The sequence below is a fragment of the Falco naumanni genome, chromosome 3 (genome assembly GCF_017639655.2).
Source record: "Falco naumanni isolate bFalNau1 chromosome 3, bFalNau1.pat, whole genome shotgun sequence".
NCBI lineage: Eukaryota > Metazoa > Chordata > Aves > Falconiformes > Falconidae > Falco > Falco naumanni.
In genome coordinates this window covers 80,569,380-80,592,013 of record NC_054056.1, presented here as the reverse complement: position 1 = coordinate 80,592,013, position 22,634 = coordinate 80,569,380, and the positions used below count along the sequence as shown (strand labels likewise).

The 22,634-nt window shown below is 38.9% G+C and overlaps 1 protein-coding gene across 9 annotated transcripts in view; it reads left to right on the top strand.

The window, feature by feature from the left end:
- Positions 1-22,634, top strand: part of EYA1 (EYA transcriptional coactivator and phosphatase 1) — an 86,339-nt gene that overhangs the window by 32,932 nt on the left and 30,773 nt on the right. For 6 of the 9 annotated variants that reach the window (XM_040588631.1, XM_040588629.1, XM_040588625.1 and 3 more), the window contains 3 exons: positions 7,327-7,469; positions 8,625-8,708; positions 14,749-14,838. In XM_040588631.1, coding sequence (XP_040444565.1) covers positions 7,327-7,469; positions 8,625-8,708; positions 14,749-14,838 — 317 coding nt within the window. The remainder of the gene's footprint in view (positions 1-7,326; positions 7,470-8,624; positions 8,709-14,748; positions 14,839-22,634) is intronic. The other 3 variants (XM_040588630.1, XM_040588627.1, XM_040588624.1) reach the window with 1 other exon arrangement.

Sequence of the window (22,634 nt, the reverse complement as noted above, 5' to 3'; positions counted from 1 at the left end):
TTTCATATTGCTGACATACTTCACAGTGCAGAACAAAAACCCCACAAGGGCAGTGCTAGCAACAAAAATTGTTGTCAGCCGTGAGTCATCATTTTGCTCTAAAGACTAAACTTCTTTTTGCTTGAACACTGTATCATATTTAGTATTGGAAAATGAAAAGCTACTTTTACAGTTACTTCTTATCATATTTCATAACACTAAATTAGAGGCAAGGAAGTGAAACAGAGCAAATAGACTATGTAGGCAACTTTTCAGTAATAGCTGTTTGTTTTCACTAATAGCTGTTTGGAAACAAATACTGCTGTATTCACAGTACGTTATTGGTGTTTTAATGTTTGCTTTTTTTCATAGATATAAGTGACAAGTAAATCTAGAGCATATATTTATATGGGAAGTAAACTCAATGAAAATTCTGAAGAAACAGGAATTAGATTGGATGCAATAATGAATGGCAAAGTAGAGCACTGGTTTTGCTTTTCTCCTGGTTTTATGTTAACAAGGTACAACTTCTAACTCTTTTGCGATGCATCCAGCAATATATAGCCTGACTCACTGTCACAAGATATGTTGAGGCTAAGAACTTGATGCACTTTTAAATAGACTTTTTTTAATAGATAAATGGGATATTCATCATTGGTTTTAGGAGCATCAAAAGTGACAGTAATTTCAAATTATTTGAAAGAATAAATAATGAGTAAGGGAGAAATGCCTACAATGGAGAGTGGTACTATGGGCCCATTATGCTTCAGCTTTTTTTCTTCAATGTTGAAAGTTGGAGGGAACAGTCTGGACCACTGCAGGGCTTGTTAATATAGTTGTTGTCATACATAGTTAGTGTATACTGTTACATAGAAGATACACTCTTAATATGATATTTTGTCATTGTTTTGAATATACAATGCTAAATCAAGAAGTCACCCAAGCCTTGAAATAAATAGGCATTTTTGCAAATATTTTAAACAGACTATTAAGGGTTTCTGTCAAGTTTATAATAGTAGTCCTCAACAGACAAACCTTATATTTGTTTCATAAGGTGCAGATTTTGACATTTTGTCAAAACAGTACTAAAGACATCCTTCTGTGGTCCTGCAAGCATGCATTATCATATTTCTTCCAATACTTAGGTCTTTTACTCACTACTACTAGCATGGTAGTACACTACTGCTAGTGTAGTAGTCACATTTTTTATAGAGAAGTAAAAAAAAAAAAGAAAAATCCTCAAATACCTGTGTGATTCTGCTGCCTTGTTTAATCCTGCTTCAGTTTTATGTAAGGAGTAAAGGAAGAAGTTTGTATAGTGCTCGTGAAATTTTGTGTTTAGCTTTATTTATGCAAAAGTAAGAAAATCATAGCATGAGACCGACATATTCAAACTACTTGTATCTTATATTTTTATTTTGGTATGCAGGAGTTGAAATAAATCTGGCCTGAGGATTTAAGGTCTTTTTTCAAAATTAAGTATAAGATTTGAGGGGAAACCATTAATCTGGGCACAATCAAAATGGAAAATATTTGTGCATACCTACTTGCAGAGACATTTGACTGTTCTAGCTATCCTAGGCCCATCTCACCTGTGTGATTTACATTGTGACATGAGATATGATTACTTTGATAATGTGCGTTTACTCTTTTTTGCATACCCTTTCAGTGTAGTAGAGAAAAAGTCTCGTGAAATTTGCAATGCCTTTATCAACAGCAAGAGCTCTACCCACACAGCCAGTGAGATTTACGTAGAGATAGACTTGATTTTGGGATTTCTGGGATAGCTAGTTTTCCCCAGATTCCTCATTTGATACTGTTGCTGTGTAATACATTGAAATTGATAGCAAGAAAATACAGCAATTTATGGGGGGATTTCCATAACAAACAGAAAGGAATTACAGAATATAGTGTTGCCAATGGTATCTCTGTGGCTGTATTATCTATTAATAAATAATCAAAGTATTCTTATTTATGAGATGATGGAAAATTGTGCTGTGTGATAAAACCATCGAGACTGCCCACGATGATGTATAACAGGGAGGTATATGCTTATGAAGTATTATGTCAAGTTGAAATAATATGGTGCCTTGAAGCATAGGGAAAAGTATGCTAAAGTATGGCTCATGTATCTGAGGTAAACCAGAATGTAAACATTTTTTATTCCTCACACTTATGTGTAGTTTTTGTCTGGGTTGGTGTCAGCTTACAGTACAGGGGTTACTACCAGGGGTCAGGAGCAGGGGGTATCAGTCACACCTGGAAAAAGAGGCATACATTTATAGAGTCTTGGTTTAAAGTGTTTTTCTGACTGACTAGAGAAGTCAAGGTTGGGTCTATTACACTTGGTCAAGGTGTGGAAGAGGGAACTCTGAGTGTGTGAAGCAGAAACAAGCTATAATGTTTTGGTGTCTGCCCGGGGCAGAGTGCAGAGAGGTTCGGTAGCAGAGAGATCTTAACTTCTGTGTCTCTCAATGAATGCAGAAGAATTACTGTTCCTACATTATTAGTACAATTTTGTGAGGGCATATGCAACACACAGTAATGGCTGTATTGGTCCAGACCATTGGATCAACCAGCCCCGTACCTGCCTGCCGCAGTGGCCATCAGCAAACGCCCCGGGAGCTGCAAGGATAGGCTAAGCTTCTGCAAGACTTGCCCTAAGCACTTTTCCAGCTTCCAGGTATTTTCATCTCGGAGGATTTTCAAAGCTGCTGTCGTTTGTATGTTTAGGGTGTGCCTACATTAGCATTTAAATTTGGAGCAGGAGGCTGCTTTGATGCAGAGCTTTGGCTCAGCAGAGCAGTCCTAGAGCACCCAGCTGGTGTCCTTCTGGACAAAACTAACCAAGAAAGTGTCCTTCAGGACAGCTCCTAATTCTTCCAGCCCCTGTTGAGAATGCTCAGGAGACTACACTGATGCTCAGGCTGGACCTACACTGAAATGACTTCCCAGAAACAGGCAGTGAAGCCTGGGGCCGTTGCCACCTTGTTTGGTCCCATAGACCCAACCTGCTCATGTGGCATGGCTGTAGCACCCCTCTATGCTTCTCTTCCAGGGATGTCTTCAGGCTCCTCTTGAACCATTGTAATCTTTTCGGAGCCTGGCATTTTTTGGCAGAACGTGCCGCAAATCTCCTAGCTTTTATCTGAACTCCTCCTTCTTGTGTTTAACCTGACTGCTGCCAGCTTCTTTTGGTGAACTTGCTTTAGTGTTGGGACAGGCAGTGGAGAGCTGATTCTCACCCCATATTCCACTCGTGATTTTGTGGAGGGCTGGGTTTTCTCCTGCGTTTCCGTATTTCTGATGTCCAAGAACAGGATAAAATTAAATTCAATGCTTTAGAGACATAGTCATTTCCCAGGGCCAGTATTACAAAATGGCTTGTACTATGAAGTCAGCTGAGGTTGAACAAATTAACCTCCTCCTATCAATTAATGTAGAATAATGGGTATAACGATAACTTGTTTTGTGGCTATATAGATTGACTTTAGCAAAGCTTTTGCTGCCCTGACAGTTAAATCTTTTCATTTAACAATCTTATAAGCAAACTAGGCTAAAGCAGCCTAGCAGAAACTGCAGCAGAATGATATAAAAGCTGTTTAGGAGACCACGTCCAGAGAGAAGTCAGTGAGAGCTCTCTGTTAAGACAGAAGGATGGCTACAGCAGCATTCCTCAGTGTCTGCCTCGGGCCTAGCATCAGACCACATTTTCATTAATCATTTAGATGACGGAACAGAATGTGTTTGCCTATTAAATATGTAGATGACACCACGCTGAGAGGGGCTGTGAGTTCTTTGGAGACGGGATGAGAACTCAAAAAATGGAGATGTGATCTGAATAGGAGCAGGTGTGAGGTATACATTTAGGCTGGAATGATGAACTGCACAAATGTGGGATGGGGAATGTTGGCAGCTCCTTCCAGACTCTACCTTTCCCTGCAGACTGCTCTCAGTACTCCAGATATTAGTGGCACATCGAGTACCCTCAGCCGCTGTTGTTTTTCTTGCTCCAGAATTTGTCAGGGCTTGGGCTTGTCAAGGCTCAGGGCTCAGCTGGATACTGGATTCTTTAATTGGGTTTCCTTATGAGGACCTGAGAGTAACCATTGGACAGTGAGCTGGTAACCCAGCCAGGCGCACAGAGGCTGCCCTGTTGAATGACCTTAATCCAAAGAGTACATGATATGGTTTTCCTTTACTTACACGGAGTAAGTTTCTTGCACATGATGTCACATGTCCCCCCATTGGTTACTGCCATCTGTGACACTGTTCATAACAGACTGGTCTGAGTAGGCTCAGAAGCTCTAGGTATTAGCAATGTTGTGTATTCAGTTCATGTGCCATATTTGGCCAGGTCTTTGAGAAATGACCACTTAGGTATCACTTCCTTCTTGGGAGATAATCTAGGGATCCTGACATTAACATTTCTTGAAAATATTGCAGAAAATGTGAATTGTCTCCTGCCAGGTGGTGTCCAGGGGAAGGTAGCCTGCAGGACATGGGGAGTAATGCTTTGCTTGACTTTGCTTTGGGTTGCTGTATCCAGTTTGGAGACACCATACAGAGTGATAATCAGAACCTAAAAAAAAGGATAAGTCAGGGAAGGGTTAACCTAACAGCAATGGAGATCTGAGAACAGTCTTCAAATGCCTGCAAATACAATGAAGGGAATAATTTTTTCCCCGCTTTCACAGGTTGAACTTACATTGCTGTAATGAATGCTGCAGTTGGATGTTCTGTTTTTAATGGCATGGCTGTTGAAGCAGCATAGTAGATGTCCTGGAGACCCATAAGAGCGAGACAGACAACTCTTTCTTGGGTAGGATGCAGATACAGTGGCCCCAGGAAGGGTGGGCTAAGGTGTGCCCAGCCAGCCTTGGGTTCCCAAGGTAGGGCTGGGGGGTCCTTCTGTCAGGTGAGGATCTGGCCCATCCAGACAGATGATTTGCACATGTGAAGGGGAGATGGAAATGATTCTCCACCCAAACTTGTAGCCCTGTGTTTGAAAATTCTGAATGTAGTATGCTTAAATGAAGGTGTTTGCAAAAATGGAAAGCCGGATGGCTCTTACAAGCAGACTTTCTTCCTTGCCCTCACCATGCTGTGCTCTGTGTGCTCACTCTTGTAGGTTTTCTTGGTTCTAATTGTAATGAAGTTTTGTTTATATGTTTTCAATGCTATCTGTTCCCTATTTCATTTACTATTGTTACTACTACCTCAGGTTTAACACTTAAACTTTTTAGGTGTATCACATCTGTGAGAAGAATTTAAAAAACTGGGATCTAAAGCCAGACTCCTAAAAACATTGTCAGAGACCAAGACCAACCCTAATTTAAATTAATCAATAGGACATGCAATATTTCATTACATGTGAGTTTTAGACCACATATTTAAAACATCATTGGCCAATTCACCTGTTGAAGAAATTCTGGTCTGTTTATTTTATGGGGCTATATTTTATTTCAAGGCTCCTGTGCATTGTTTTCTTTATTTTTTTCTTTTTTTATTAAGGTTTTTTTAATAATAAAAATAATAAGTGCAGCAAATTCATTTAAGTTTAAAAGGTTGAGAAAATTTATACTAGCTGAGTTATGATTTCTTATGTGTGTTTAAGTACAGTAGGTGAAAGAGCAATTCAAAGCATTCTAAGTTTAAATAGTTTAAATAAATATTCTGAAGTGTACTTTGTCATTGAAAACAAGAAATATTATGGCAATGTACGTGGTCTTCAACATTTAAACCTCTGACTTTACTTACGTAGACTGACATGGCTAGATTGGCACGTACACAGAATCACTTTTTTAGGTACAGGTCTGTTTTAAAGAATCTTTGTTTTACCTTGAGTTACGTCTTAACTTGTTGTTCTGTTTTGTTTAATGTAGCCTGAGATACTTAGGTAAAAGTATAATGTAAAATATATAATATATACAAATTTCCATTAAGTGTAGATTTGAAGGCGGAGCATGAGAATTTCAAGACCTTTTCCTTTCATTCAGCACAAGGAACTGTTATTATTTTGAGTAACTGTGAATATGTGGTGTTACACAGATGTCCAGAGTCTCCTCCTTAATCTAACCTTTGACCTCAACAGGATGTTTTTTTAGGAGAAAGAATCACTTGTGTGAGAAATATACCTGTCTGTTCAAACTGGAATGCCATGGTCTAAGCTGGTTAAAAAGAAAATTAATACTGATACAATATCCACATCTACTGAACTCTAAAGAGTAGTTAATATTAACTGAGAAGTGAGATTGATAAATATATCTTATGCTGAAAATTCCAGCTGCCTTCACAAAAATAAATTTTTTAGGAAAAAAATTTAAGAATAACCATCAAAATAAAAATTTTTTCTCTGTGAATTTAAGACTGTGAAAGGAAGTCTTGAAAAGATATTTAAAAATGTGTTGTTGCATTTTTGAGGAGTATGGTACTTCTAGTTAAATGTCTTAGGAAGGAAGATTTTTGCTGGGTGTCTGCTTTGTTAATGTTCAAGCACTGCACTCTTATTGGACCTGTGGCTATTAAGCGTAGCAAAACATCTTCCAACTAGCATGATTTCAGGAAAACTTTGATGTTCTTACATATGTAAATCATCATTCTTTTTTACCTGTTCAACAACAGTAAATATTTTTATAAATAAATTTTGCTGAAGCATAATAATTAGCATACAATACTGTTTATAAAGAATTGTATCCTTTCTTGAAGGTACTCATTAAAAAGTTCAGTGTTGAGTAAGCCTTTCAAGAATACTGTAAATTTTATCTTCATAGTTGATGGATATTTCAAACATATTAATTGAACTTACCCTTGGAAAATAAGAACTGTATTTTATGCCATATTTAGAAATAATTATATTCATCTGGCTCCAATGTAGTAACCTAAAAGTCAAGTGTCTGCAACCAGACAGTTGGGAAAAGTTTTCAGTTTCTATATGTTATTTTTGTTTTCTACACCCAGATGTTTTTTCTTAGCAGTCACCATAATGGTTATCTCAAAGCATGCTTGAAAGCATGTTCTTTAAAATAAAGCTGCTGTCAGTTAATATTGTTCATTTAGAGTTTAATCTTGTCTATGAAGTGATATGATCTTCTCTATGATTTGAAGGCATTAATATTTTTTTTACTTCTTTAGTTTTTTACTGGAATAATTTATATCTCTGTTTTTACATATAACTTGGACTTGATTTAATTAATTTATGTATCAGTATTGCCACTTACCATTGTATATGTAATTATTTTAGTTAGGACTCTCTAGTGAACATCCTGGTTTTAGTGTCGCATGTAAAAAGCAAGTAAGTTGTTCAAGTTTAAACTGAAAGGTAAACATATAATTTCTTTACCACAGCAGAATACAGTACAATCCACAGTCCATCAACACCCATTAAAGATTCAGATTCAGATAGATTGCGTCGTAGTTCAGATGGGAAATCACGTGGACGTGGCAGAAGAAACAATAATCCTTCACCACCACCTGACTCTGATCTTGAGGTACATTATATTAGATCTCTTTGACCTGTTACAGACTCTATTTTTATCATTAATTTGCACAGAGAAGTTATTACTGACACATCAAAAATAAAGTGGCATTGGAGCTCCCTTTATTTTTTTTTCTAACAGTATTTTCATGGAAGGTGTAACTTCTAAAGAGCCATCTTCATGAAGAGTACCTACTTTCTCTGAAAAATACTGGGGGTTTCTTTCTCCTTTTGGTTAAAAATAAAAAATAAAAGACTAACCTTTTTGCAAGTCAAAAAAAGCTTCGCGTTTGGACAGGAGGCACTTCTAGCACAATAGCGGTTTTTGTTCTCTCATGCTGTGTTCACATTCCTCCCAGTAGCCCATGCTTTATGTTGAGAACACATCTCCAATGACACACCACAGCTATGAGTGTCCACACTGCATTACTTTTCCTTTCCAAAAGCTTAGCCCATTTGTCATCATGGGAAATACAATCTCACTAGGATTTAAAATACTTGTATTTGAACACTTATTTTTCATTAAAATACCATTTTGTGTGTGGTCAGAGGACAGATTTAAAACACATACTTTCCATTGGCTGTAAGTGAAAGAATTATTTACTGATGCTATGCATTCTTAAAAATACACCATCTAAGTTCATAATTTTCCTTCTTCAGGTGCCTAAAATCCATGAAAGATGAACATAGATTAAGGGGATTTAAGTGCTTAGCAGCTATTTGCTTTATTTTGTTTTTAGAGGTAATTTTCAAGAGCAGTTACACGAACTTTGTTTTGTAAGACTTGCGGAAATACAGAATACAAACCCCAAAGATTTAATTTTCAGAGGCTTCTCTTCATTTATTTCAGTTTCTATCTAACATCTGGCTTTAAAATAATACATTGTACAATCTCATTAGCTATGTGTATTTGACAATAACTATAATTCTGTTCTAACAGAATAATTTGATATAATAGCAATTGTAGTAAAAAGCTAACAGATTGTATTACCATATTCTGGAAAAAACTTGTTAGTTCTGAAAATAAATGGCAAGGCAACTATGGTTTTAATATATAAACATTTCAATACAATTTTCTCATTTGTGCACTTACTGATTCAAATTTTAACTTTCCATTTCAAGTATCAGCTTCACAGAGGAACACATTGATTTGATTCTCTTTTTACAGAGAGTGTTCATTTGGGATTTGGATGAGACAATCATCATTTTCCATTCCTTGCTTACAGGGTCCTATGCTAACAGATATGGAAGGGTAAGTGTCAAGAAACTGATGGAAAATTTCAGTAATATTTGCTCTTTTATGGTTAATACACAAGGAAGACCAGAACACTAGATGATTTTCTAGAGGCAAGTTGGTACTGGTGTCTTAAAACATAAAAAAATCAAGGAGTAAAGCTGTTTCACACATCCATTCTTTGTACTTACTCACTTCTTATATTCAGTGAATAATTAAATAGCGTTGGGAATAATACTTTGATGACTTGAGGTTTGGTTTGTATGCATGGAGTGTCTGAAACCTGTTGATATCATCAAAATCTGCAAAGGTTTACCTGCCCTCACAGAGTGAAGAACTTCCATGAGTGATTGCTAAAATAACATTTTAGTTCTGAGTGATCGGCAGTGGACTGTGCTCTGGGTTGAGAAGGCAAGAGAAGGAATACTTTCAGACACAGAGAGATTAGTTTAAAATTTCTTACCTTAACTTTTTTTAATCTATGTATTGACTGATGTTTTTGAAAGTCTGCTTATGAGTCAAATCTTTCTATTATGCACAGTCTATAAATCATAACTGAACTGATGAATATGTGTACAGACTGTGGGTTTTCTTGGTAATTCTCAGAGGAGAAATGCGGTCTTAGGTGAATAGGAACAGTTTATGAATGGAATGCCCTTGTGAGATCAAACTTTGTTTTTCCAGGATTGAAAGCTAATGTCTCAGCTTGTACTAAAATCTATTATGCTATTTCATGTTAAGTTCATGTGAGCTATAACTAAAATGTGAGGGGGTTTTTGGTCACCTTAAAATTGTCTACGTATAAGAAACATCCAGATATCACTGTGTCTTCTTGTAAAGCTTATATTTGTCACTAATACCCTACACCCAGCTGAGCGATGGGCAAAGCTACTACTGATTCAGACCATGCCTGCGTCAGGTTCTGAATTTCTCCTTACGGCTTTTTGCATTATGAAAGGCTAAAACAGTTCTGCTTTGCAACCTTTCTTGCTTCTTCAGATGCAGTGTATTCTCAGAAGTGTTTGCTGTAATAGCTGGTTACTTGTTTGAGGAATATAGTGAGTTTTTTTCATTATGTGTCAGAAAAGCAAGTTAATTCAGCAGCCTTGGTTTCCTAGGTGTTATTAATTTATATTTAGGTAGTAAAAAGATGCTGGAACTTCAAACATTTTAATAATTAATTACTGTATAGATACATATAGACAACAGCTTTATAGAATATTAAACATTTAGCAAAAGTTACTTTGCATTTCTCAGGCCAAAACCAGCTTTTTGCATGGCACCCCAAAATCATTAAATCTCTGACAGTTCAGTTCAGAATGAGTAGAACAGATCCCAGTGCTCAGAAAAAAACTCGGTGCCAACAGAGTCTCTCCACTTGCTTTTGGGCAGCAGAGTAGTGCTGGGAAAACCTAATTAGTCATTGCCATAGAAATACTTGTGCAAGCATATTTTTTCCATTTGTTACTAGTTCCCTATAGTGGGTCCATTAATTAGGGCCTGAACATAAACACCTTTCTTGCTGCATGCTTGAGGTGGGGGAAGTGACTAGTGTTCAGCTGCAAAGAGATATAAATATGTACGCTGCAAGGAGGTGGGTGACTCCTCATTGCAGCTCCATCACTGTTGGCACTGTTTACTTTAAATGTAGCTTTTGCCTGGCTGGCTCTGGTTGCACAGCATGTGGCAGAATACTTCTGCATTGCTAAATGACAACCAACCATAGATGTTAAGAGGGGTGATGGCATTAGTGCTTACACTGTGGATAAATATTAGATCTTTTTGGTGAGGGGTAACAACGTGCATGTCCTTGGTTCTCAGATGCAGTCATGAGAGTGTGCTGTTCTTGCTTTGTTTTTGTAAAGTTTCATTCATATCGCAATTTCTCTTGGCTTATTGACAGCTTCAGACCGCAGTTAGCAATTTCCATAGAAATTAGAGGAAGATAGCATCAGATATTCAAAGCAAACATGCTAAAACATAGCATCTGTCATACAAGAATTGTAGGGTTTATTTGCAGCAATATGAGGTGCATGTTTTTTTAGAGAGTGTTCCCTAATGATTTCTGTCCTTTAAAATCACAGATCCAGATCATAAATCAATTTGTAAAAAAAAAAAAAAAAAAAAAAAGATGTTCTTTTCACCTGTATTCTGCTTTTTGAGTGATCTGATGTCACATTCTCATATGTTTCTACACTGTGGTGAAGGCTAGAAATGCCTTTTTATAAAATTAAATTTAAGCTGCTCACATAATCATTAAAATACAAAAGTTGGATCTTCAAACAAACAAAAATATCCTAATTAAATAATAGAGGATTTGGCAACTTGGCATTCAGCTCTTTTCATAACACCTGAGTGAGTTTCATGGTGAGTGGCTATGAATGATGAGCAGCCCTGCTGCTGAAGGGATTGATTTTCTTGTCCTTGTTATCGACCTCTTTCCTCATAACTTCTTGCTTGTGCCGCCCTTTTCTGTTTATTCTTACTTTTTCATCTGTTTTTATCACCTGCTCTCCTTTTGCTGCTGTTGTGCTCTGCTTGCTCCTTGCTTTTGTCCTTCGTCTTTGTTGGAACAAAATATAACTTATTTTTTTCAGCTTGCACAGTCATTGTATAAACTGCTACATTTTTATGTAAGGGTGATTTGAATTTTGTGAATTTCATGGTAATGTATGAAACTGGTATTGGAATATGATTTGTTCTTCCAGAAGAGAAGAAAAAGAAACAAAACAAACCAAAACATTTCCATTTGCTTTTTGTCATGGTTAAACCACGACACTTTCGGAATTTTTTTGAACAGGTACAGAGATACCTATTCATCAAATATAGTTATCGGTGACTTTAATTGACATTAGGGGTTCTAACACGTCAAAACTTATGTCTTCAGCCAGATGTCAACTGATTAAGTTTTGGGATTTGGAAAAAGTTGAAGCCCTTTAGCATCTTGGAGCAGGTGGAAATACGCCTCAGTATTGGCACTAGAATACCGTAGTCTTTACGTACATTTCCATTCTCCATCAAAGCATTTATATTCAGAGTCTTTAAGGGAATTTTCCTTTAAATTATAAGCTATTTTAGTGTGGTTTAATATATTTTAGAGATTGAGAAAAACAAAGCCTGGTTTCACTTAACCCTTCATTTGTGACCTGTAAGCTTAAGTGGAAAATAAGCCTTGTACCCAAAGTGAACTTTCCTGTTTTTCAGCTTCTTGTTTCTCCACAAAACAAAGAAATCAAGTGGGTAGAATTTAGAAATGACATACAGACAATGTTTTGGCTCCAGTACCAGTATTCAAAATAAGAGGCCTGCTTAAGCAATTTGACATTGGTATTTCTTTTCTTTAGCTAAACTGTACCTCCCTCAGAGATTTGTACCTGGTTTTGACCATACCTGAAAAGACACACCGAGTGAACCTGCAAATCCCAATCAACAAGAAGAGATTGTTAGCTTTCCTCCTCATTGTGTGACACCTCACAATAATTAGTTAGCAATTAGTGGCTTAAAATTGCAAAAGAAGGTTCGGTATGGGATTTTTTTTTTAAAACCCATTCTAGCCTTGTCTTTTTTTAAAGTTTTCATCCCCCAGTGTAATGTCTGCCATCAGATTTTAATCTACTGCAGTGCTTTAAACCAAGGCTGTTGTGCTTTTCCCTAGAGCAGTTGCAAGTTTGTGACTATGACTACACAGATATTTAAAACCCTAACACAGATAAGGCTTTTGCTTCTGTTAAATACGTGGGTATCCAGAGCTGCAGCTTAACACAGTTTTTATGCTAAGTGGCATTTTCTATAGAATAAGATTGTGTTTAATCATGGAATTACGTGGGTTTTTTTCAAAAGCAACCTGTTTTGTTTCTTCTCTTAGCTTTTGTGCTATTTAATCTGACATTTTCAGTAGGTGCCAATGATTTTCCTATTTGTTTTTCTCCTGATTAAATTAACCTAATATATGGCATTATTTTAGTATGTACTTTAGAGAAATCCCCATTCTGTTTGTCTACCACTTAAAAATACCTTGGTGTGAAATGGTTCACAGAAAGCCTTACACAAATCCATTTTTTCTGACTCAGAAGTGTGATAAAAAGGTTAATAAAAATGTTTGATTTGAGTCATGTGTACACTGAAACTTAAATTACGTATTCACAGCCATTTGTTTAAAATTAACCATATGGGTTCATCACTGATACCATGCTCTGTCTAATTCTGGTGTTCAAAATGATGTTCCTATTCATGGATGGAAGCTCAAAATTAAATTAGTTCTATACTGTTACGTTAGCAGTTGATAATCGAGATGTAGGTAGTGATACTAATTTGCATCTTAGACCCTTAGGCCATCAGATTCCTTTTAATAACTAGAGTAGAGGTTTCTGTGGGGTGACTTCTGTTAGTGTTCAGGCACAACAGAGATCCTTGTCTGGTTTTAAAAAAAAAAGCTGATGAGCTATGAAGGATGGTGAGGTGGTAGGTGGGCACAAAGATAAGCAGGAATGTCTCAAAGGGAAAAGCAGCCTCAGGCCTAGCTAAAAAGAAAATACCACCTGCTTTCCACCTCACATGCCTACAAAAGTAAAATAAAGGAAGATGTAGGTCTACAAATAGAGCAATATTAAAACAGAGAGACAGAATACTTTTATTCATATTTTAAAGTCTTTCCATTTGAATTAAGAAGCCAAATATTCTTTTTTTTTTTTTTTTTTTTTTTTTTTTTTTTTTTTTTCTGGTGGTGCCAGTTTAAATAGAAGGCTTATTTTTAAGGGCAAAGTTCATCAAAATACTATGATTTTATTTATACTAGGAAACTTATTTACTCTTAATGTATGTGAGCTCAAGAATAGATGTTTTGTTTGTTTTATGTAGCTTTGTTTCTAAATGCTTCTTTCCAAAATTCTTTTTCTGGTTAGTTTTACTTGGGGTTTTGGCATTTCCAGAAGGTGAACAGGCTGCCAAATCACCATTCTTTTCCAACTGTTTGCTACTGACACATTTTGCCTTTTAACCAGTAGTTACAGAAAAATGTCTGAAAGTTCAGAGATCATGTTGAAACATCTATTAATTTGATTGAAAGGTGGAAAAAGAAACTAGGGACTGCATCTCTTGGTTTTTAACTTTGAGTTGTCATCAGGTTTAGAATATTAACTTATTTTAAATAAAACATGGGTTGTCACTTCTGCAGTTCTATTTCAAATATAATTCCTAACAAACTAACATTGTTAATAGAGGATGTCATGAGATAATATAACATGTTCTTTCAAACTCATGCTTCTGTGCGCTTGGATATACTTGGCATTATACATGAGAAACTCTATATCAAATGTATATGTTAGGCTTTCTTTTCGATTTTTCAGACTGAAAGTATATAATAGGCAAAAAAATATTCAAAACAAGACAAACATCTGTAATGGATTTGGTAACCACAATGCTGAACATGCTTTTTGAGTTTATTAGCTCAGTTAGGAATAAGTTGTTATGGTAATTTCTGTAGAGAAGTTAAAGTGTGTTATGCATTAATAACAAACAATAGATTTGTTCACTCTGCATGGGTGGGCCAAACTGAAAGCGTAATTAAAGCATGGTTTTGTGGAGAATCAAGGAGTGGTTTTAAATATAATTGCCATTTGCAAATAAAGCATTAACGGTGATTTGCTTTAAAGTCACTAGGTATTCCTATACTTGTGACAAGTGAGAGTTTATTTGGGTAACAATAGCATTATCATGCTCCTGGTTGATCATAAAACTTGTAAACAGTTGTAAAATCTGGAGAAGTTTTAGGTGAAATGGATTTGTCCTTTCTGCACAGAGGGCAGAGAGCCCATGCCAGGGGTGCACGAGGATGACCACGGAGGTCCGACTGCAGAATCACGGTATCAGTTCAGTTAAAGTCATATTTTTGAGTGTTACTGGTAAGTGTTATAGTACAGGATTAGAGAGTTACTGAAGTTAAACTGAAGAAACAGATGTTGCATATAATGCATCAAATAATCTCCCTTGAAAAGCAGTTCCTCCAGTTTGTATGTTGGGCATGGTATTGATGGTGTACTTGCTTAATTTCTTCTTTAAGGATCCACCTACTTCTGTGTCTCTTGGACTGCGAATGGAGGAGATGATTTTCAATTTGGCAGACACGCATCTATTCTTTAATGATTTAGAAGTAAGTGTTCATTCTTTTAAAACACCTAGAGTTAATTTAATATTTGTCTCTTTTTATTTGTTGTTAGATGGTTTGACCATTATTTTTGGTTTCACAGTTTCAATGTGGAAACATTTAGGAAATATCTGTATAATTTAGTCATTAGGGTATATAATCATATCTACACTAAATGTCTGCACTGGCATTCAAAAGTTGCAATAGTTTAAATGGTCAAGTTTTGTCCTCATAGGTTTTAGTATTTATGACCACAGTAAACAAGTTTTAGAAGTGGATACACTGAAAGTGTCTATAAACATTAGAATTCAATAGCCTGCACAGGCCATTAATTATTAAACTTCAGCTTCTATAAACAGTTAATGACTGGGTACAGATTTCTCACTTACATCCCACTGTGGGCAAGTATTACCTTAACCCCGAGGGAAATCATTAATGTTGTATACGCTGTCCATCTCAGTGGCCTGTTACTGGGGGTCCTCTGCCTTCCCCAGCGGCAGGTACGATTTGTTACGTGCTAGGGTTTCTCTGCCACACATGCCTCTTCCCTGCGGCGTGCGGCAAGGAGCTGGTGTCAGCATGCCAAGGGCTTTTTTCAGCTTACGTAGGCTATGGTTTGGCGACGCTTGTGAGATAGTTCTAAAACTATCCGAACTGCTGAAAGAGACTGTCACCATAATGCCTAGCTGTTTCATCTTAAAAGGAAAAAAAGCAATTTCTGATCATATTTTAATAACACGAAAACATGAAAACAGTCAGATTTCTTTCCCATCATAGTGAAGACAGCTGTTTATTTAAAATCCAACTGTTAAGCAAGCTTGTGGTGGGGCTGCCAACACACATTAATCATCAAGTTGTTGTTTTGCTAAATTTTAGAATAGTGTGTTATTCCAGACAGGCAAAAGAATCTAAAAGATTCAAATGCATCTTTTGCTGATCAAAGTTAATTGGCAGCAATTGGCCTTTAAATATTTCCTGATGTTTCCCTTTTCAAAATCAAGCAAAATACACCTTATTTAATAGATGAGCCAAAATAATTTGAAAAATGCCAGTGTGTGATAGACCTCAAATGTGGTTTGTCTAACATCTGTCCTATATTTTGATTTCTTTTCATCTAAAAAGAAACCACTCACAGATGATTTGGCATCTAAAATATAATGAAATTATTTAATGTGCTTTATTTTTTATTCCATTCCTTAGTCGAGTATTTATTTTTTATACTTACAATAAAATAGATTAATTCTTTAAATTTTAAAGTAGCATTTTCTTCCATTAAGGTAGCTATATGTGAACATATGGTTGGTTTGGATATAAGAAGCACCATTAGGGGGTTGCATGTATAGGACTGATTTTTCAAATTTGTAGAAAAGTATAACAATGCTAGTTATTGTCCAAAACTGTTTCTGATATTTGCTTATATTGCATTTTATCAGAGCAGAAAGAGAAAGTACTACTGTATCTTACCAGCATATTCAATAAAGTTCAGTGTGCTTTCATTTGCTGTGCATAACCAGTAACGTAGCTACTTGTTCATACATGATTGTCAGCATCACTGACTTTAATGGAAGTTAATCAGCTGCATCGTGGGGATAGTAGGTTATCTTCTGCTAATTGGCACATTACAGCCTTAACAGTACAGCACAGCAGTTTATTCACTGAAGAACTTTGAAGCCGTGTATGAAAAAAATACTGCTCCAGGGAGGAGCTCCAGCAGAGTAGCTCACTGAATGAGCTTGGTTCTTTGCATTTGCTCCTTAACAAGCCAGTTTATCTTGTGTCTGCAAACTCAAGTATGATAGTCTGCGTCTATACCCTAGTCTGTGTTCTTCATACACAAAGGCACTTAGGAGTGAGCAGTTGTGTTCATGTCGTTGTACATGAGCTCTAATTCCTTGTTTCTGATGAATGTGAACTCTGATCTGAGAGATCATGCCCTATCCAAGGGAGTGAAGAGCATGTTCAGTGTGCAGAGGAGTGGGTTTGTGCTTGCAGATTGCCCTGGAGAAGTCTTCGGAGAAGTGCACAGGGAGGGGGCATAAGAGAGCCTGTACTTTGTGGGAAGCAGCACCTAAGGACCAGACCTGGCCACAAATTGAGACTTTCTGTTCACCAGGAAGGTCAGATTTTTTGAAACATGTTGCAGACTCATGGAGTTTTTGAAGGAACGTGTCCTTCTGGAGCCGCAGTTTGTCTTTCTTGTGAGTGTTGCCATTATTAGCGGGGCCTGCCTGGTTCCCAAGGTCTGCGACCTCAGGGCAGATTCCTCACATCCATCTCAGAAATTCAAAGTCCTTCCTTGGTAGTTTGGAACTTCAGGCTACTCTACAGCTTGACAGGCTTCTGTGAAAACTGTGGGCAATTTGGCTTGGCTGTGCCTCAGGCTTAAAACATCTGTTCTTGCTGATGAAGGACTGAGTCTGGAAGATCTAGTGGGGACCTTTTTAGGCTTAAGCTTTCCAATTCGTGTGCCCAAGCATCTGAGCCATTAGGAATCACAAAGTGTGTAGGCAGCATTGCCAGTGAGCATCCTTGCCCAGAAATAGTGTGAAGACAGGCAAAGCTGGGTTTGGAACATGTGATCCACAGTATAGACATGCCTTTGGGTCTAGGCATAATTCAAAGTGGGAATCTGAAAGCTGATGCTCTCCGGCTCACCCAGGCTCAGAGGGAACCCTTCCTGACACACAGAGAGGCTGGGTTTATGGGCAGGCAATCATCTGTCATAACTTTGGCCTATGGTGCACATTTTTTCAGATACCACAAGTTAATGTTTTTTAATAAAAATCTTTTCATCCGATGCATTCCAGACAGCTCTAATCAGAACAGCTCTCTTGTTATCCAAGTTAGAGGGAGAGTATTCTGTCTTCTTGTAAACTGCCGAAGACTGAATGCAAAGGGCAGAGTGGCAGCAGTGATCTCTGCAGCACTGCTTGATTTGTGTATGACTTAACTGGCTTTTCAAAGCTCAACCTAGAGATTTATTTAATATTACCAAATTCTAAACTTCAGCAGTCATTTTTCATTCTCTATAAAGTGAATGAATGCCAACGCATATCAATTGCAAACTAGTTTAGCCATCCTAATTTAGTAGAGGATACAGCCAGGTAAATTCATTACCTGATTTCCTGCATGTTGTTCTTTATGTTGTTTTTGTTGTAGTAGTAGTAGTAATGATAATAATATATATAACAGTATTTCTAATGGGCATTTTTCAAACTCAGTTACAAAATTCAGTCAGATCTCACCATTTAGCTCTGAAGTCAGTGTTCTGTTTATGAACAGGTGAGCTGCATTTAGATTTAAAATTAGTTACTGCACCTTCAGTTTGTACTGGTTCTTAGTTTATTGCTTTAAAAAAAAGAGATGGCTTATTTCCTTCGCTTTGCACAGATTTATTTGGAGTAATTAAGTCCAAATTGATATAATAGCAAATAATTTAAAATCTTGAAAGAACATTCCCTAAACAGCATGTTAAAGGGGTATGACAAGTTTTTTAACATACTGAAAGGAAAATATTAATGCTTACCAATGTATAATTTGATCTAAGTACCATAATAAACAATGTTTTCTTGCATAATAGTAATTTCATAATGAAATTATAGAAGTATATTAGGCTGAACAGTAGAAAATAGTGCAGTGTTCTCAAAGTTTAGATTCCAAAGTCTACATTTGGTGTTCAAAATAGGCAGTTTAAGGTTTCAGCATTTAGGTTTTCAGCTGGGGAGCCCCCATGGGAGCACGGAGACCCGCTAGGGGCCAGCAGCCCCCCTGAGAGCAGCTGACGAGGCGTGGGCAGGGCCAGGAGTAATGGCAGCCGCCCCCTGCTCCCACAGTGGGCAGCCCTGGGCAGTGCCAGTGGCTGGCAGCGGCAGGGGCCTGGCCTGGCAGCTGGTGCAGGGAGGGTGCCTCTCCAAAGGAGGGGTGTTCCACTGGCTGAGTGACGAGTGTTGGAGTCCGTATAACCCAGCAACCAGGCACCGTTCTGTGACCACCTGCACAGGTGAAGGACACTCATCCTACCCGGCCCTCGCAGCAGAACGGTGGGCACTCGTCCGAGAGCCACCGCTGCAGCTCCGGCTGGGGGCTCTGCACTGGCTACCCTGGTGGTGGCCAACACCTCCAGCCAGGCGGAGCCGCAGTGCAGGCCTCAGGCTGCAGGACAACGTGCCGACCTTTCTCCTGGGGGCGCAGGGACAGGCAGCAGAACAGCCTGCAAGAGGTGTGCCCCAGTGGCGGGGCTCCGCAGCAGGTGGCTGAGGCAGTGAGAGGGCTGCGTAATGTCAGGAGGGCTGAGGAGTTAGACAGTGGTTCCAGGTCTGCGGGGGATCCATGGCCCACAGCCAAACAGCCAAAACCTCCCCCACCAGCACACAGGGAAGGGAGACGGGCCGTAATGCAGAAGAATGGAAGCCTGCAATGGCAAGGACCTGCAGGAGGAAGAGACTTCCCCTGAAGCCTGAGGTGCCCTTGCAGAACCGCTTCACTGCTCTGCAGACTGCAGGGGAAAGCTGTCACACCAGGAGAGACGCTGGAGCTGAGTAAGGCAGCCTGATCTGCTCCCTGTGTAACAACCAGCACAACTAAGAGAAGACAATGGGTGACAGTAGGTGACTCTCTTCCGAGAGGTACAGAGGCATCCGTTTGCTGACCTGATACACTCTCTGGAGAGGTGTGCTGCTTAGTGGCGGCTTATGTCAGGGATGTCACCGAGAGACTACCAGGCCTCCTACAGTCCACTGACTATTTGCTGCTGCTCTTTTGCGTGGGCACCAGTGATACAGCCAGGAGCCATCTGAGGATTATCAGGAAGGATTACAGAGCCCTGGCAGTGGCCGTAGGGGACTCTGGAGTGCAGGTTGTATCTGGCAGTCCACATATGGTTACAGGACTGGTGCCACAGCCAGGTGTTCGGCTAATTAGACCATGGGACTTGCTTTGAGAAACCTGGTCTCCTAGGGGCTGAAGGGGTCCATCTGTCAGAGAAGGGGAAGAGCATCTTTTGTCATAGGCCTGCCAAGCTGATGAAGAGAGCTTTAAACTGAAGTTGCTGGGGGAGAGGAACCTCAATCCATACCACTCCTACCAGTTTGATGCCAGTGCCAGCAATAAATACCCAGAGCCTGGAGAGGGATTGCAGGTCAGCAGGAGAGCACCTGAACATCGGCACAAAGGAATTCCAGGTACTCCAGCCAGTAAGTCAGCTTCACTGAGGGCCCAATGTAAATGTCTCTACACAAACACATGTAGCATGGGGAATAAACAAGAGGAGTTAGAGGTATGCACATAGCTGCAGGGCTATGATCTTATTGGCATCGTGGAGACCGGTGGAATTACTCCTATGCATGGAGTGTTGGAATGGAAGGATATAGGTTCTTCAGGAAGGACACACAGCGGAGATGAGGAGGGGGTGTCACCCTTTATGTCAGTGACCAGCTGGAGTGCGTGGAGCTCCACCTGGGCATGGATGAGGAGTTGACTGAGACCTTATGGTCAGGATTAAAGGGAGGGTAGGGACAGGTGACATTACAGTGTCAGTCTGCTACAGGCTGCCCAACCAGAAGGACCAAGCAGATGAGGCCCTCTATAGACAGATAGGAGCAGCCTCATGTTCATAAGCCCTGGTCTTCATGGGGGACTTCAGTTACCCTGATATCTTTTGGAGGGACAACACAGCAGGGCATAAGCAATCCAAGGGGTTCCTGGAATATGTTGATAACTTCCTTCTCCAAGTGATAGAGAAGCCAACAAGGATAGGTGCTATGCTGGACATTGTTCTCACCAATAAGGAGGGGCACTAAGGACAAACTGTGCCTCACAAATTTGGTGGCCTTTTATGATGGGTTACAACATTGGTAGACAAGGGAAGAGCACCTGAGGTCATCTACCTGGACTTGTGCAAAGTATTTGGCACTGTCCCACACGACAACCTTTTCTCTAAATTGGAGAGACCTGGATTTGACAGAGGGACCACTCAGTGGATAAGGAGTTGGCTAGATGGTCACAGCCAAAGAGTTGCACTCAACAGCTCAATGTCCAGGTGGAGACAAGTGACAAGTGGTGCTCCTATGGGGTTGGTATTGGGACCTGCACTGTTTAACATCTTTGTTGGCAAGATGGGCAGTGGGATTGAGTGCACCCTCAGCAAGTTTGCCAATGACACCGAGCTCTGTGGTACTGTCGATAGCACTGTAGGGAAGGGATGCTATCCAGAGGGACCTTGACAGACTTATTATAACTAGGTATTTTAAAGAAATAATTGCTGGTAGTGAATGATTTATGAACAGCTTATTTTAAAAAGTTGGTTCAGTGCTTTGCAAACTCTATTCTGAAATGGTGCCATCTCATTAGATCTGTTCCTTTAGATATATTTACTGAAGCTGAAAATGTCACTTATGAAGTCTTTTTTTTTTTTGATCTTACCTAGCACTTTTTTATGAATAAGATACTTTTTTTTTGTCTGTGTTGAATTCTATTGAAGTAATTAAACTAAAATTAATTTGTAGGTTCATTTCATGATTGCTTCTTTTAGGCTTTTTATCTCTGGTCATGCCAGGGTTTTAGTGTGGGCTTTTGTGGGAAGGTTCAGTATAAGGTTATATATTATGATACTATAAAAAATATTTTTTACACCTCGAAGAAATGCAATAATGCATAAGGGCACAGTAATGATGATTAGCATTCATTTCTCTGAATGCACACTTATGGCTTCACAATTCACTTCTGTTTGTGGAGCCTCTACATGCAAAGTGATGATATGTGTATGGAAGTAATTTATAATGAATGGCAGTATGGTGTGTGCTTTTCAGCTACATTAGTCAATGTATTTCTCTTAACGATGAAAGATGAGGGAATGCTATCAGGTACTACTGTAAAACAGTGACTTTGGTTCTTTGGGAAAAAAGAAGGAATAATAGTTAGTTATGTTCTAACAATTAGGAGTGCTGACTTTGATTAATTTCTCCTCAGATTCTTACTTAGAATTTACCTGGATGTATATTAATGTATTCCTGATGAAAATTCAGAGCATAGTCTCTTCTGTGTGTCAAAAAGAGCTACCTAACTGCTTTATAATTGCAAGTATGTTGTTACATCAGATTAATGAACCTTTAAGGCATTGCATTAGCATATTACTATGCATGGACCCCTCTGGAAAGCTGCCTGTGTTAGAGTTACATGTGATTTCCATAAGATGCAGCTCTGTAACCAGGGCTGCTGGAGCGGCAGCTCGCGCAGGCAGGGGGGTCGCAGCACTCACTTCCCACCCCCAGCTACCAGGCAGCACCTTTGCTCCTCTGTCCCAGCCGCCTGCTGCCAGCAGGGTTGGCTGGTCCTCCCATGCCAAGGAATGGCACAAGAGCAGCTGTCTGTGTTGCTGTAACTCTCCTGCCTTTTCACTCTGTTAAATAAAGTTAGGTTAATACAGAAACGTTTTACAAATCCTGCCTTTACATAGATGGGAACATAACCGCCTCTCATGAAGCATCGAGATACTGACTTACAGAGATGCATCTTTTCACAGTTTAAAGAAAAGACTAAGCAGCATTTACATCCTTGCACTCTCACGCTCTGTGTTCGCCCTGTAAACCTCCTCCCTCCACCTATATGGCAATATATCATTCCAGGACTCCTGTAAGTCTCTAACTGCTAGCTTGGATTTACTCAGATCTAGAAGTCGATAAGGAGAAATTAACTGCCAGGTATTTTTAATGAAATCTGCTTTTTGTGGATAGTTTCCTGCTCGTTGTTTGGGTGTGCCTGCTCTCCTTGTTTGTAGCTCCCAGTCGTTGGACTATCAGTTATTT